Source organism: Macaca thibetana, chromosome 4 (assembly GCF_024542745.1).
Source record: "Macaca thibetana thibetana isolate TM-01 chromosome 4, ASM2454274v1, whole genome shotgun sequence".
Classification (NCBI taxonomy): Eukaryota; Metazoa; Chordata; class Mammalia; order Primates; family Cercopithecidae; genus Macaca; species Macaca thibetana.
Genome location: NC_065581.1, coordinates 67271569 through 67288328, shown reverse-complemented (window position 1 = coordinate 67288328; position 16760 = coordinate 67271569). Strand labels below are relative to the sequence as shown.

At 40.8% G+C, this 16760-nt stretch overlaps 1 protein-coding gene across 2 annotated transcripts in view; it reads left to right on the top strand.

Annotated features, from left to right (window-relative positions):
- LMBRD1 (LMBR1 domain containing 1) overlaps window positions 1-16760 on the top strand; it is a 151252-nt gene that overhangs the window by 11356 nt on the left and 123136 nt on the right. The window contains exons 1-2 of one of the 2 annotated variants that reach the window (XM_050789716.1): window positions 9669-10008; window positions 16310-16486. In XM_050789716.1, coding sequence (XP_050645673.1) covers window positions 9940-10008; window positions 16310-16486 — 246 coding nt within the window. In that variant the 5' untranslated portion in view covers window positions 9669-9939. Of the gene's footprint in view, window positions 1-9668; window positions 10009-16309; window positions 16487-16760 lie in introns of those variants that run through there. The other variant, XM_050789717.1, reaches the window with a different exon arrangement.

Sequence of the window (16760 nt, the reverse complement as noted above, 5' to 3'; positions counted from 1 at the left end):
CCAGGGCCAGGGTTCATGTGCTGTGTGCACCCTAGGGACTTGGTATCCTGTGTCCCAGCTGCTCCAGCCATGACTAAAAGGGGCCAAGGTAGAGCTCCTGCAGTGGCTTCAGAGGGTGCGAGCCCCAAGCCTTGGTAACTTCCATGTGGTGTTGAGCCTGCAGGTGCACAGAAGTCAAGAATTGAGGTTTGGGAACCTCCGCCTAGATTTCAGAAGATGTATGGAAATACCTGGATGTCCAGGCAAAAGTTTGCTGCAGGGCTGGGGCCCTCATGGAGAACCTCTGCTAGGGGAATGCAGGCGGGAAATGTGGGATCAGAGCCCCCACACAGAGCCCTACTGGGGCACTGCCTAGTGGAGCTGTGAGAAGGGGCCACCATCCTCCAGACCCCAGAATGGTAGATCCACCCATATCTTGCACCGTGTGCCTGGAAAAGCTGCAGACAATGCCAGCCCATGAAAGCAGCTGGGAGAAAGGTTGTACCCTGCAAAGCCACAGAGTCGGAGCTGCCCAGGACCATGGGAACCCACTTCTTGCATCAATGTGACCTGCATGTGAGACATGGAGTCAAAGGAGATTATTTTGGAGCTTTAAGATTTGACTGTCCTGCTGGATTTTGGACTTGCATGGGGCCTGTAGCCCCTTCATTTGGGCTGATTTCTCCCATCTGGAATGGCTGTATTTACCCAATGCCTGTACCTCCTTGTATCTAGGAAGTAACTAACTTGCTTTGGATTTTGTAGGCTCATAGGCAGAAGGAACTTGCCTTGCCTCAGATGAGATGTTGGACTGTGAACTTCTGAGTTAATGCTGAAATCAGTTAAGACTTTTGGGGACTGTTGGGAAGGCAAGATTGCTTTTGAAATGCGAGGACATGAGATTTGAGAGGGACCAGGGGCAGCATGATATGGTTTAGCTGTGTCCCCACTCAAATCTCAACTTAAATTGTGTCTCCCAGAATTTCCACATGTTGTGGGAGGGACCCAGTGGGAGGAAAGTGAATCATGGGAGTTGGTCCTTCCTGTGCTATTCTCGTGATAGTGAATAAGTCTCACAAGATCTGATGGGTTCAGCAGGGGTTTCTGTTTTTGCTTCTTCCTCATTCTCTCTTGCTGCCACCATGTAAGAAGTGCCTTTTGCCCTCCACCATGATTGTGAGACATCCCCAGCCATGTGCAACTGTAAGTCAAATTAAACCTCCTTTTCTTCCCAGTCTCAGGTATGTCTTTATCAGCAGCATGAGGACGATTTATACAATAATTTTAATTTAGAATATTTTTAAAAACAGGATTCAGATATAACAGTTTAAATTCCCTACTTTATATTTTTATTACATTAAAAACAATGTAATAAAGATTACATGAAACAATAAGTTACAGAATATATTTGGCAGCAAATGATAATGTAAAGATAAATGATTCCAGTCTAATGTAAAGATAAATGATTCCAGTCTATCAATTGTTTAAAAATTTAAAGATCAATTTTAAATTATTTCACATAGTGCTACACAAATTGTTATCCAGAAATGACTTACTGTAGCCTCATAAATTCTAATAAGACCGATTGGTTTTACAAAATGTTATGACTGTAAGTCATTAACATATGGGAATTGAATACTAAAGGTTATACCTTGAATTCAAATATAAGCTGAAAAACTCTGCCTAGAAATAAAGCAAACAGAATCATGCTATGCAAAAGAATATATGCTTGACTCAGGAGAGGGATCCTGTTGTTTGAAAAAAGAGCAACACATGCTACAAAAAAAGAGCACTTTTGTTAAAACTATTGAGTGTGCTATAGATCATTTTTAAGTGTCATAAATAAAAAGCAGTTGTTATTATAACTTCTACTCATATTGTAAACTGACTTTGACATCACCTTATGGTTGAGTAGTATATGCAAATTTATTTTTATACCTTGAAATACACACCAGGTTTAGGAATTGACACAATAAAAAATACTTAGAGGTATTCAACGTGTCTAAATTATGAATAAGTTATTTTTTTCATATGCAAAAGAAAAATCTTAAGAAAAAAATTTCTTATTAGTGTACATGGAAATGTTTGTTTTATTAGGAGAAGAAAAGTGTATAAACAGTAGTCATTGAGAGCTTATAATTACAGAAATATGGAAATGTAAATTTTACAATTCACATTGTGATACTGTGTGCAATCTAATTTTAGGATAGCAAATCAGAAAGTTGTTCACAAATAAAAAACACCCAGATATTAACATTTCAGTGGCATTCTTCTCCCTGGCATTTTTTTTTTTCTATTCAATGAAATAGATGAATGAGGTTTTTTTTTTTTTTTTTTTTTTTTTTTTTTTCTTTTTTTTTTTTGAGAACGAGTCTCACTCTGTTGTCCAGGCTGGAGTGCAGTGACGTGATCTTAGGTCACCGGGTCACTACAACCTCTGTCTCCCGAGTTCAAGTGATTCTCGTGCCTCAGCCTCCCGAGTAGCTGGGACTACAGGCATGAGTCACCACACCCAACTAATTTTTGTATTTTTAGTAGAGACAAGGTTTTACAATGTTGGCTAGGCTGGTCTCAAACTCCTGACCTCAGGTGATCCACCTGCCTTGGCCTCCCAAAGTGCTGGGATTACAGGCATGAGCCAGAAGTAGATTTTTAAATATACTTTATATGTTGGGCCTCAAAAAAGCCATTTTGATTTTGAATAACAAAATGTAGACCATAAATATTTACTTTTTCAGAGATTGGCACTTGTGTAAAACTTTTGGCTTCCTACAGGATTATATCTAAATGAGCAAATGTTCTGGCAGAACCAAATGGGTCTCTCAACCATATGTTCCTGTGACCTTATAAACACAAAAAGCCTTATCACAAAAGAAGAAATGTCTTAGGGTTGTGATGGCTTATTTAGTTAGATGACACGGAAGGATTAGGAGGGAAAAGGAGATCATTTAGTGTTGGGAAGAAAAGGCAGGTGTGCTGAAACATCCTCAGCACCACATTAATGTTCACCTTGGATCATTGCTAAATCTTCTTGACAGAAGATCAAGTATAGGCACTACATAGAACACAGCAGAACGCTACATTCTAAATCAGCACATTATGGATCATGACAGACATGCACAAAGTCACTAGGATTTGAGGCCAGTAATGTTTGACTGTAGCCCGACTGAAGGAATTAAAATAGCTAAGGAAGGAATTTGTCAATCAGGAGGATTATTGGTTAGCAATGGAAGCACAGAAAAAATGACAGTTGGAAAGAGAAATTTTAAGGTTTTCCAAGAGTTTTATTTGGACTTGGATAGTTCAATGTTTTCAGGAAACAAATTTTTAAAATTTGGTATATAATCATGAACTGTGTTTTAAAAACATCAATATGTTAACATTCAGTTGTACAACACACATAGTTAATTTGGATGCGTAGCTAAACTGTGGTCTAAATATATTAAATAATTTCAGATTACAAACTATATCCCTAGTTTAGTCCCCATTATGCAGTTAGCTTGACTCCACTTTCAGGAGCTAAGTTGTGAAGTCATTTCTACAGGGTTGTTTTAGACTGCAGACCCTGAAGTAGGCTTGAGTCACCCACCCTTCTATTCTACAGTTCAAGCCCTAGTTAAGTCTCTATGTACTACTTCTTGGTTTTGGGGTTTTGATCAGAAAACAGTCCCCTGATTCTTTTTATCTCTTTTGTGTCTTATTAAAATAAATTTTTCTTCCAGGCTGTTCTTATTTCCTGTTAATACTTCCAGTATTCTTTTTGTTCTTTCTACGAATTCCTACATAAGATTATTTTTATAAATTTTGTCTCCCAGTTTATGCCACTTGATCATAATCCTATCTTTGTTTTTTTGATTTTTTTTTTTTTTTTTTTTTTTGAGACAGAGTCTCGCTCTGCCACCCAGGCTGGAGTGCAGTGGCCCGATCTTGGCTCACTGCAACCTCCACCTCCCAGGTTCACACCATTCTCCCGCCTCAGCCTCCCCAATAGCTGAGACTATAGGCATCCGCCACCACACCCAGCTAATTTTTTCTATTTTTAGTAGAGACAGGGTTTCACCATGTTAGCCAGGATGGTCTTGACCTCCTGACCTCGTGATCCACCCACCTCAGCCTCCCAAAGTGCTGGGATTACAAGCATGAGCCACCGTGCCCGGCCCTAGCTTTGGTTTTCTAAAAGCACCTCATAAAGGGAATGAGACACTGCTGTTATACCTCCTGGCCCTCAAACCCACCCCCAATCCCCCAGTTCCAGGAGGGGACTCATTGAATGCCATGGAGGGTACAGATCAGGGGAGGAATTGTCCTTACTTCATGAATACTTTTCTTAATAGTTTTGACATCTATGTTCATGGTAGTCTTATTTTTTTTTGGTTTTACCTTTGCCTGGTTTTGGCTTGAAAATGACCTTTCTGTAGGCCATCATTGCCTGGTTTGGTTCCCCCCTTGGGGCTGCTCCCCAACTTTCTGCTGTCCACGTGTGCCTCCCCCAGCAAAGGATGTTCCATCTCTCCACAGCTCTCCACAGGAATAAGCACATGAATAGGGTGATTCTCAGGGGCAATCCATCAAAGCATTTGGTGAGTTCAATGGGCGTGTGTGTGTGTGTGTGTGTGTGTGTGTGTGTGTGTGGTGTGGTGAGAATATGGGGAGGAGCTAGTCCATACCCTTTCTGCACCAAGATACTGGGAATTTCTGTGTACTAGCCACCTGTAGCAGTTACAAGAGGCAGGGTGTCTCCCAAAATTCAGGTCATGCCCTCCCTTCAAATTCTGTGTCTTCCCTCAACTGGCTCTAGGGGAGAGGAACCATTCAAAAGCTGAGGGATGGAGAAATGAGGGCAAAAATAGTTGCTCCTTCATAAACTTTTCTTTCCTTCAAAGGCCACTAGCTCTCTTAATATAAGTCAAGGGAGTCTAGCTTTTGATAGAAGTTTTTCCGGAATGTTCTATGGCAGGTGCACCTGTCAACTTAACTTGAGCATACTCTGAGAAAGACCCTATGGTCTAAGAAGAATGTATGTTCAGAGTTACAAGCTCAGGAGTCTAGAAGTGGCCAACCCAGGGATTCATTCCTTATCTATGAGGAATATCTGAACTCCCGGCCCATTTTGTGAACACAGGCCATACAGGGAATTAAAGCCCTTTGTTTTGGGTTAAATGAAGGTTGCCAGGTGGTTGTTAGGGGGAGAGTGCTAAGTGAAAATGCTGTATAAACTGAATGCTTTTTACAAATGGTAGCGTTTCTCCTATATGTTCTCCCTATATGTAAGTTCCTCAATAACCCCTATGTCTTGTTCGCTGGCTCTGGGTCTCTTCTCAGGCCTCTTGAACATAGTGCCATTCCTACTGAAGTCAATAGGGGTCTGGCATGACAGATATCTTCTCTTAATAAATCTCTTGGGGTTGACTAGCTTTTTATGATGTTTCTTTGAACTTATAATGGAACAGAGTTCACAGAAATCCTAGTACCTGTCCATGAGTTGTTGGGTGAGGGGTTAAGTAAGTTGCATTCTACAGTAACTACAGGCGAACAGGAAATAGCTATTAGTTTTCTACATTCTCACTGAACACATCACAATGTGCATACAAAAAGCCCCAAAAGCTCTTAAAGGGAAGTATTTTAGGGTAGGAAGGATTGTGTAAATTTATAAGAACGACTTTTGTTTCTAAATTATTCAAATTGAAATATTTATAAATGAGCATGTATTTCCTTTGTAATTGTAAACAGCAAATAAAAATATTATGTTTAAAAAACTCTGGTTTGATTCACAGGCTTCTTAGATTTAAAAACATCATTCCAGAGAATGTACTCAGTCCTTGCTGGTCTGATTTACATGTTAAATGACTAGACTTAAGAATAAAGAGAAGGTTGAAATGCATGCTTCTACCGACCCAAAATGACTTTTTCTTCTCACCCTACCCATCTTGCTGATTCAAATTACTGTTCCTCTGTAGCTAGTCACTCTTGTCAGCAACACAGAAATATGAGGCTTTTCTGACCTGAAAGTCAAGCAACTGCACAATACAACTTTGGGAGTCAGAGGCAGCAAAAGGGTTCAGCCAGTTTATTAAATGGACTTAATTCAATGGAGGACACATCAGATGTTAAAAATATTTAGTCTAGACTCAGTAAAAGCTCCAATTTCACATATAATTTAAAGCAGTGGGGAATATTTTTATCATAATAATTTATTTGACCCAATATATCCCAAATATTATCATTTTAATATGTAATCAATATATAATTATTAATGAAGTATAACTTTTGGTACTAAATCTTGGCAACTCTGTCTAATATTTTAAGTTTTCAGCAGATGTCAGTTCCGAGCAGCCTATTCCATGTGCTCAGCAGCCCCATGTGGCCAGTGGCTGCCACACCGAAGTGCAGCACTGAGGGCTCTGACTCTCTTGATCTAAGGAAGCTGAAGGGCCTGAAACACTCTTCAGCTTCCTTAGCTGTTCCCTTACGTGAGAGAACAGCCTCTGCCTCCCAACATCTCTCCTTAGGCCCAAGGGTGAGAGACTTTGCCCCTAGAAAGCAGGGGCTGCAAGAAGAAAGTGTCCACAGGTACCACTGCTGCCCCACCTGATGTCCATCTTCCTTCCAGAGATCAGACAGTAAACAAAGGATGATAAGGCCCCCCCAAAAAGGAAACTCAATGTCTTCAGATCTGTCTACATCCTTGATCTCCAAAGTGTAGATATGGAGGAAATAGATTAAAGGCGAACTTCTTATTTTGCTATTTGCTATTCGGCCTTGGCCCTAATGGTCAGGCCATGGCTGTTTCCTTCTGTGGCGTGGGGGACTGTGCAATTTAAGCACCAATCACATGTACACATCTACATGCATTTCAGTATAACTCACCACCATCTAACAAGAGATCCAACTTTAAATAAGGGGAAAATGAAATCTGTACCTATAGGGTGCTTTCTGTTTGCAGGTAACTAGTAATCAACCTGTCATTGAATCCTGGCATCCCATTCGCACTGGGTACATGTACTAGTTAGCTCTTGCATAACAAACCGTGCAAGACTTACTAGCTCATGATGGAGTTGCTCAGCTATTTGGGCAGGGCTCAACTGGGCCATTCTTTTGGGCTCAGGTGGGCTCCTTCGGGCATATGTGATCAGCTGCTGGTTGACTAGGTGGCTCTGCTTCTGAGTGTGAGTTGGCTGTCAACTGGAGCAGTTTGGCTCTCCTCCCCATGGTATCTCATTCTCCAGCAGGCTAACATGGGCTTGAGGTCATGGAGATGGCAGGGTTCTCCAGAAATGGGACATTTCAGGAAATTTTGACTTTCCTCAAAATCCTTAGGGGAGTCTTTTTCTTCTCAGCTCTAGAACCCTCTCCCTGGGTCCTGACTCTGGGCTCCCTTTCTCACCTTCAGTTGGGCAGGAGACCTGGATCCCCGTCCTCAGAGAAAACGGAGGCCCTAGGGCTTCCACAAAGGAGGGTCAGATTTTTACCTTTACTTGTCTTCATTCTAACTATGAATTATCCCTTATATGCATAATTAAAAAGGGATTCAATAATTTATTCTATAGCTCTTAGACCCCTCAGCCAAATAAAATTTCTACAAATGTATTAGCAAGAGGAGAAGAATCATAAACAGATTTGTTTAATGAGAGCTGTTGCTGATCTGTGTAATTCCATCCTTAACTCCAAAGAGTGGTGTATTTGTGGGTGAGGTGGAGGGGTGGGTGGGTTGGAGTGGGGTGTTACCTTCTAACCCCTAGCCTAGTAAGGGAGGTCTCAAGGGAGCTACTTGGAGAATTTGAAATATGGCCCCTGAAATTGAGGACACAGAGGGCTAGTGTCTGACCCAGTAGAGACAACTACAGTGGACTGTAGAGTCAGGGGCTGACTTTCTTGGGTATAATCCAAAAGGGCTGATTCCTTTGATTGTAGAACTAGGAGAATGGAGCTACCTTGGGATTGGCCTGTGCTCCCAAAGTTGTTGGTGCAAGGTATGTATCATCATTCCTACAGAGGGGATTTAGACTATTTGGGGAAAGGGAAAGAATTGGCTTGGGGTTGTCTTAGGCCTCTCCTCCAACTTAAGTGAGCTTCTAGAAGAAGATTACAAGGCATCAGCAGGAAAAGGCGTAATTAAGTGTACCTCAGTATGCTCTGGGGCTTGTGGAGGAGATATAAGTGACTGCCTGTCAGTGGCTCAAGTCCCTGCAAGTCACAGTCAGACTTTTGTTGATGCTATTTCAATCATAAAAGCCATGAGCTGTATGAAGGTCTGAAGGAGGTAATTTTCCTTAGTGGTATCCATTCATTTGGTAGTCAGAACCAAGGACACAAAGCTCTAGCCACTCCACAAGTCAGTCAATATTGCAAACCATAAATAGTAGTATACTTAACCAACATATAAATATTATAGGCTGAACATTCTAAAAGAAAGTAACATTTAACATCAAGAGAAAGGTTAGGAAAACGGGGTTAACCAATCCAAAGAGAGTAACATGGACAAGGAGAGTATCCTGGGCTGATCAGGATGCATGTCAACATTCTGCAAGGAAGAGTCTTTGATTTGAGAAGAGCCTTTGGTGGCAGATGCTGGATGCTGATCATGAGCAACAGTATGACAGTGTCTGTTAAGATGGTTATCTCCAGCTGATGAAGTTCTACTCTTTTTATAGCCTCAGAGTCCTCTGGTGATGACTGATGGTAAAGAGTGTGCCTGGTTATGTGCTTATCTGGTTGGGTGCAGTCTCTATTGGTTAGGTGAACATCTGGTCCCTTCTGGCATGATTCCTTTTGAAATGTAAATGGAGTCTTTTTAAAGAAGTAGTTACTTATGTCAAGGATGCTCTCTACAACCTGCAATAGAGATATCAACCTGGAAGTGATACCCTTCCTCACTTTAAGGAAGCTATGACAGAGGTCTCCAGGGATATGAATTATTAAGGGAGAAAGTGAAATTCAAACATTTCCAGGACTAGAGGACTTAAAGCCAGCTTATGATGGTACCAGTTCAAGTTAAGACTATTCTCCCCTAATCTCTTCTTCCCTTCTTATTCTGTCCGGGCAGGAAGGACTATCCTACTTTTTTCCTACAGCAGGCTTCCAGCTGGAAGTAGATTCTAGGTAGAGGATAACTCATCACCACATAATACATTGGAAAAAGATGATGGTATTTTTTCTCACAAGAGTTGTTTTTTGACTACATCACAGTGGTGAAACATGCACTCACACCCCTGTGGACTCAGGTAAGCCATCCCAGGAGTTTCCTCCTTCTTCATTGTGGGCCTATGGCAGTGTGTTTTGTTTGCTGATGCATATACCTTTATGTACAAAGCTATCATGGAAATTCACAGGCACGCATACATCTGAATAGAAAGGATAAAACATCAAGTGATAAGTTCATGTCCAGCCAACCAGTTATTCCGGCTTGACACCAGTGCCAGTAAATTAAAGTCATTTGGACAGCTAGTCAACTTTTATTCAGAGTCACCCATTCTTGCAATCACACACATTCCACCTTGTACATGAGGGCCAAACTTCCTTTTAGTGAAGAAGTATAAACCTCTAAAATTGACTTGGATCTCCAAGTGCACCTAGTCCATTCTTTGTGGAGTTCCCTTGCTGTTCCAGTCTATCAGCTTAGGCTGAGTCAAATATCCCAATAAGGTTACCCTGCTATGAGCCAACACCCTGCTCTGCAGCCCTCCCACATCTCAGCGGGCGCGGAAGCCAGCGCGGGCAGCGTGGTGACGTCACTGCGTCCGGACGCGCCCCGCCCCTGAGCCGTCCTTGCTGCCCCGCCTCCACCCTGCTCGCCGCCAGGGGACGCTAGTGGGTCGAGTCTCCTTGGCAACCACTTGCTCCTCCTCCTCCGCCCTTTTAACCTTTAGGGTGCGCGGGTGCAGTGTACCTCGCGCTCTCTCCCCTTTCCCCCTCCCCTTTCCCCACCCCTGGCGCTCTGGTAGGTCTGGACCGGAAGCGAAGATGGCGACTCCTGGCGCGGCCTCGGCGGAGCTGGTGATCGGCTGGTGTATATTCGGCCTCTTACTACTGGTAGGGGAGGTGCTTGGAGTTTTCCCGATGTTTGGACTGGCGGAGGAAGGGAGGGGTCGGCCCTGCAGTTGGCCTTTCCGGACCCCGGAGACCCTCTTCGCCCCGCCCCTCTTTTAGCCTGGACTATGGAGGGCTTTTCGGTGTTGGGGGCTTGGGCGGGCGGCGGGGGAAGGGGGGTGCCGATTTTCGGTCGCTTTTGCTTTCATTTCACTGATGACGTCTAGGGTTGCAGGGTCCTTTTTGGAAGCTCTTGCCGTCATCCCTGATTTGGGCAATGGGGCCGGTGGGGTTTGGGGGCGGAGGAGACCCTCGGGGTTGAGAAGCATGTAGTGGCCTTTCGTCCTCTGTAAAACAGTGGCACACAGTGTGGGTCGGCAGCGCTGGATCTTTGCAAGTTAAGTAGGCGCTGGCGTTGTTTACTTGTCGCCTTCTCTGTATGTTTTTTCCCCCATGTTCCCTACCCTTGGGGCTAGTGAGTCTCCAACCTCTGTACCCATTGTGTGATTCTGCCTTGATGACGTGAGTTGCTAGTTCTGACTTCCAGGTGTCACATTCTCTTCAAATCTTTTTTTGATTGGTGTAGATACCTGTGGAGGGCGTAGCTGTAGCCCTCTTTATTACCAGTATCGGAATATATACTACTACCTGTCTGCCCTCAGGTGCTTTCTTTTCCAGTGATCTTATTTCTGCGTATTCAGTGAGCAAAATGTAGATTGAAATGGCTTAAAGTGGCCTGGCTATTACTTCCCTATTCATATTAAAACACTTTTTTTATTTTATTTGAGAGTTCAATTTATTTCCTTTCATAACCTCTCTACCTTCTCAAATCTTCTCTTCTCATACTCCGAGCCTGTAGTTACTTTCTGTTCCCATTTATTTTGACCTTTTTGCATTGCAAAACAAAAAAAAACCCCTCCAGTTCTGGAAATCAGGCTTGTTTAGTTTTACTTTAATTGTCAGATCCAGTCAGTGTCTGGTACCTATGTAGTATGTTCTAGTAAATTTTTGCAGTAGAGACTAAAAAAAAAAAAAAAAAAAAAAAAAAAAAAAAAAAGAAAAAAGAATGGTGTGAAAATTTAAGAAAAGGATCCTCTTGTTACTGTCATCGCTGTCACAGATAAAAATACTGCCTTTACCCTGGAATATGTTAGTCCTCTCTTGGAGGAAATGAAACCCTAAAGGTTGACTGTGGTCTCTGCAGCCACCCAGTCCTGTATTCTGAGAGCCCCCTTGGCTTTTCCAGTCCATCAGATTTAGTTTGTTTAGAAGAAAATAAATAAACATGTAATGTATGAAAGTTAAGTGAGACTATCTTGGCAGTTATAAATTAATAAACATTTACGGTACGGAAGTGGTGTGAATTTTAAGAGGATGTTAACGAAACAAGATATGGCTTTAAAGAGGGCCTGAAGATAGGTGGGAAAACTGAAATTCTTGAAACATGTGTTTTATGGACCGAACGCCAAAGTATGACTAAATAAAGTAGGACTTAAGAGAATAGACAACAATATTGGAAGAAAATGAGAATTGTGGTAGAGTTTGAACAGATGAAGAAGGGAAGCCATTTAAGTTGGCAATATTACAGCAAGGACAAATAAAATCAGAAGGGAATTAGGAGTTTGACACTTGAATGTTGGCGTGGATAAGAGCATTAGGAAGAAGGACTCTTGTTTACATTTCTGCAAATCTCTTTAAATCCTGGTTTATTAGAAGAAAGGCTGGTTTCTTATGTTGGCTTCTACATTCAGTTTTTTGGGTATGTTATTTTGGTCGAAATGTATGAAGAAAATACAGGTGCAATGATAGGTAGTCAGAAACAGAGGAGCATTTTTCAGATAATTGTGGATGTTTTTTGATCCTACACCAAAGCCCAACAAGTGGAAGATTCTTAAAGGTCAGTTGCAAGGTGGAATCTGAAACCCTATCAATGAGCTTTTCATTCATTGTTACATTAAAATCCATTAGCCCATCTTGCACTTTGAAAGGATCTTTCACCCATGCATGGTTTTGTACTATGATGCTATGGCCACTTAGAAAATATTGGTTTACTGAGTTATGCACATCTTTTAAATATGGATACATTTCATTACACAATATCAAAATATCACATTTCATTAAATTGCAACTGATCTTGTCAGAAATGTCTCTGAAAATTCTAAGTATTGAAGAGTTGTCAAGCTTATAGTTGTGGATGTAAGTCTTTCAAACTCCAGTTTTCATTTGAAAGTTTGACTCTTATCATTAATCAAATACTGTCAGTTTTTCTTTAAGAGATAGGTTCCCTTTGTTCATTTGACAAAATCTGCCAAAAAGCGAAGTCTGAATAAACATAGTTTGACGATTGTTCTTTCAAGTAAAAATGGTGTTCCTTGAAGAGTGGTTGTTTTAGCTTTTAACTCTAAACTTTTCTTGGAGATGGCCTACATCTTGGTATGCAACAGAAGGACTTTATGTATGCATGCTTCATATTTTACCCCACAAAGTATTAAAAAGAGTCAAGGGTTGAATTTCAATAAAATGAATTTATACTGCTTTGGGAAACACCGTCTTAATTTAAATTGTCCCTTTTTGAGCTTGTGGTGAAGAATACAATGATTACTGGTGCAGTTTGGTGCCACTGTCTTGAGTCACGCTAATGTACCAGTAGTTTTACCCACTGTGGCTATGAACCATGAGTGCAAATGCCAGCACAGTGAAAAAGGCAAATAGCATCTTAGTATTTATTATGAGAATAGTTTTCAACTTCTGAATCTCCAGAAAGGATGCTGGGGACTACCAGGGCCTAGGGATTTCACACTTGGAGAACTTCTGCCAGTCATCTACTAAAGATTCAGGACATGGGCCAGGTGTGGTGGCTCACACCCGTAATCCCAGCACTTTGGGAGGCTGAGGCAGGTGGATCATTTGAGCTCAGGAGTTCGAGACCAGCTTGGGCAACATGGCAAAACCCCATCCCTACTAAAAATACAAAAAATTAGCCGGGCCAGGTGGCAAATGCCTGAGGTTCCATCTACTTGGAAGGCTGAGGTGGGAGGATTGCTTGAGCCCAGGAGGTGGTTCTCGCAGGCAGTTGCAGCAAGCTCTGATAGTGCCTGAGCAACAGAGGGAATCCCTGTCTCAAAAAAAAAAAAAAAAAAAAAAAAAAAAATCAGGACATGAATGTTGTCTGCTTTTGTCATCTTGGGCAAAAAGAATGGACTTCAGCTTCTTCCCACATAAAGAATTGTTAGATTTGGTCCCTCATGCATGTAATCTAACTATGTCTGTCTTTTCTATATCAAATCTAAACTGTTCTGTCTAGCTCCAATGTCCTCTGTAATTTGGCTCACACCACCTTTAAATTGTATTTGTCATTACAGTAGGAGACTCTCCGTTTTTGTAAAGCAAATTTATTCTTGTTCCTTAAAGTGTGGGCATCATCTGGGAACTTGTTAGAAACACCAACTATGTGACCCCAGTCCTACTGAATCAGAATCTGCAGTTTAATAAGATCCCAGACGGTATATCATGTATTCTCATTAGTTTAATAAAGATTCATCTCTTCTCATTCCTTCTTCTGCCCCAGTGGTTCGCAACCTTGACCTTTCATCAGAACCACCTGGGGAGTTTTAAAAATCTCTGTTCAGACCAGTTTATTTTGAATCTTTTGGGAGAAGCTGGGGGGACTTGTATAATTGTTAACAGAATTATATATTTATTTCTTTTATCAAATGCTCTAATAACTACTATTTGTTAAGTAGTTACTATGGCCAGCCACTATGGTAAACCCTTTATATCTCATTTAATCTTTAAAGCTTGTTATGAAAGAACTATTCCTATTGATGAGGATACTTGGTTTTATTTTATATTGTAGTAATAATTGATAACATGAACAAAAAGTTCTTTAAGGTTATCAGTTTTAAAACCATTATAAAGGGATTCTGAGACCAAAAAATTTGGGAATCTCTGGCTTAACTCTTCTGCCTGGTTGCCCTTTCGCAGCTTGTCTGCCTGATATTGGCAAAATTCTTTGTAGTAATACCTACAAAATTCAGGTTTTCTTTCATTCTTGAAATCCAATAAAAAACATTTATTGGAACATTTTGTGTCAAATACTGCTAAGGATAGAAAGATGAGGCTCAGCTTTTAAAGACTTCAAAATAAATTTGGGGAATGTTAAAAATATTTGTGAATTCCTTTAAAAACAAGCTCATTCAAATCTTAATATAAAGGGACATTTTATGAAAAATAAATTTCCCAAAATCAAGAATTTGAGCCTAGATCCTTTTTGTTTGTTTGTTCCAAAGTCTTAACTCCCTTCTCAATTTTTTCTTGCTGTTCTGTCACCAGCTGAAAGACCAGCAGTATGAGGGAATGACATGCAGCAACTTGGATGGGTTTTAAATGCTCTGTGCCAAATGACACAAGCCAGACTGAAAAGACAACATAGTATGTGAAGGCATTATGATATTCTAGAAAGGGACAGAAAACAGATAGTGGTTGTCAGGGTGATACCGGTGGGCTGAGGGAGATCCCCAAACACTGGTGGGATCTCAACCCCAGCTGGTTTTCAGGTGCTTGACACTGTCATGAGAACACATTAAAGGGCAAGTCAGAAAATAGTGCAAGTATGGAGATTTATTAAAGGGAAAGTACACACTCTTGTGGGCATTCTTAAGAGAGAGATGCTCAATGAGGTTTGGAGTTTCTACATTTATGGGTTTCTTTATCCAAGGGATATATTCATGAAAATTCCTGGAAAAAGGTAGAGACTTTTTGAAATTATGGTGCCACCCATTTTTGCATCAAATATGAGTGGTCTCGGAACTGCCATGGTGCTGGTAGGTGTGTGATTGAGCATGTTAATGAGCATATAATGAGGTCCTAGGTGGAACCTAGGTCAAATCCATTGCCGTGTTGGGTCCAGTGGGTCTTAACCAGCTTGGTCCACACCCTGGTTTTTCAGGGTCTTATTAGCCCTTAGCCCCTAGTCATGAAAACTGCTCTGTGGAATTTTTTAGGAGTTCCTACAAAGGGTCAAAGGAATTTTCTGAGATGATGGAATTGTTCTTGTATCTTGCTTGTGGTAGAAGAATTTGGAAGCTGCAAAACCAGTTTGGTGGTTTTATTAGTTTCATTTAGGCCCTGGAACTGCAGGATGCTCAGAAAGAAAGTAACCAATGAATCTGTTGAAAAAGTGAAAAGAAAAAAACAAGGCTTTTAAAACTACCAGAGCTCTTATTTAGAACAATGGTTCTCAAGTTTGGCTCAGATTGAAATCCTCAGGCATTTAAAGTACTGATGCTTGGAGGAGGCTTATGCTCCATTGATAGAATTGATTGGGGAATGTAGGGAAGGTATAAGGGTACTTAAAAGTTACCCAGGTGATTCTGACTCACAGTCAAGGCTGAAATAACATAGTCTCTGTCTGCAATTCCCTGTAATTGAGTAGAGTAGAAGTTCTCAAAATATAGCTCCGGACCAGCAGCAGCCTCACCTGGGGAAGCTGTTACAAATGCAGATTTTCTGGCTCCACTCCAGACTTCTTGAATCTGAAACTCGGAGGATGGGGCCTAGCAATCCATGCTTTAACAGTTCCTCCAGGTAATTCCGATGCCTCCTAAAGTTAGAGAATCATTAAAGTCCTATGCACTGTGTTAGTCCCTAGAATGGTGTTGGTAACTATTAAGAGTACCTGGCTAACTAGAGATGTCAACCTCTATCTCTGAGTGAACTTTTTTCACTGGAAAGCTCCTTGCTGTGCACATGTATCCATTTTCAGCATTGACTTTTCTTTGTTTAATGCTCTTTAAAATTTAAATTATAATATGATAATTGCATGGCGATTACTGGCAGTTAATCTTTAGCTCAATGCTATTCTTGAACTGTCAGAACAGGTCAGAAGTTAATTTTCATCCAAGTTATATTCTGTAATGCTTCAGTAATAAGCCTAAAATAGAACAGCTTCTACTCATATCTCCTTTAGGTTGGAAAAATCTACAGGGAAAAAATATTCAAGGCTAGTTATAACTGTGATGTGTGAAACCATTAATGTTTGCACTGTGTTGGGTGAGGAAATATGTAACTGAGCACTGTTATTAATAGTATTGTGTGTGTATGCCTACGTGATGTACTGCATACATGAAATAGGCTTTGAAAATTATACATCTTGGACAAGTTTTTAAGGATGGTAGGCTTACCTTACACAACTAAAATAACCTTTACTTCACATAAGATTTCCTGCTAAAAACTTTCAAACATGTGCAAAAGTCAGAGAAAATATATTGGGTAGTAACAAACATCTCTTTTTGTTCTATTTCAGGCTATTTTGGCATTCTGCTGGATATATGTTCGTAAATACCAAAGTCGGCGGGAAAGTGAAGTTGTCTCCACCATAACAGCAATTTTTTCTCTAGCAATTGCACTTATCACATCAGCACTTCTACCAGTGGATATATTTTTGGTTTCTTACATGAAAAATCAAAATGGTACATTTAAGGTAAATATAATCTTACTTTGCAGATTTTTTTTTTCCTTTCAAATTTCTGGCACAGTGAGCAGTCCGATATATATTATGTTTTATTTTTGTGTCTGGGAATGAATGAGAATGGAAATACAACATAGAGGCTGAGAATGTGACATCTAACCTGATAGATTAGAAGTAGACTTTCAACTGACATAAAAACTATTAATTCAGCAACCTTGCAAATGCTTCAAGTAATCATAATAGGTTATATATTTTTTGCTGCTCATAACTCCCTTGAAGCTTATTT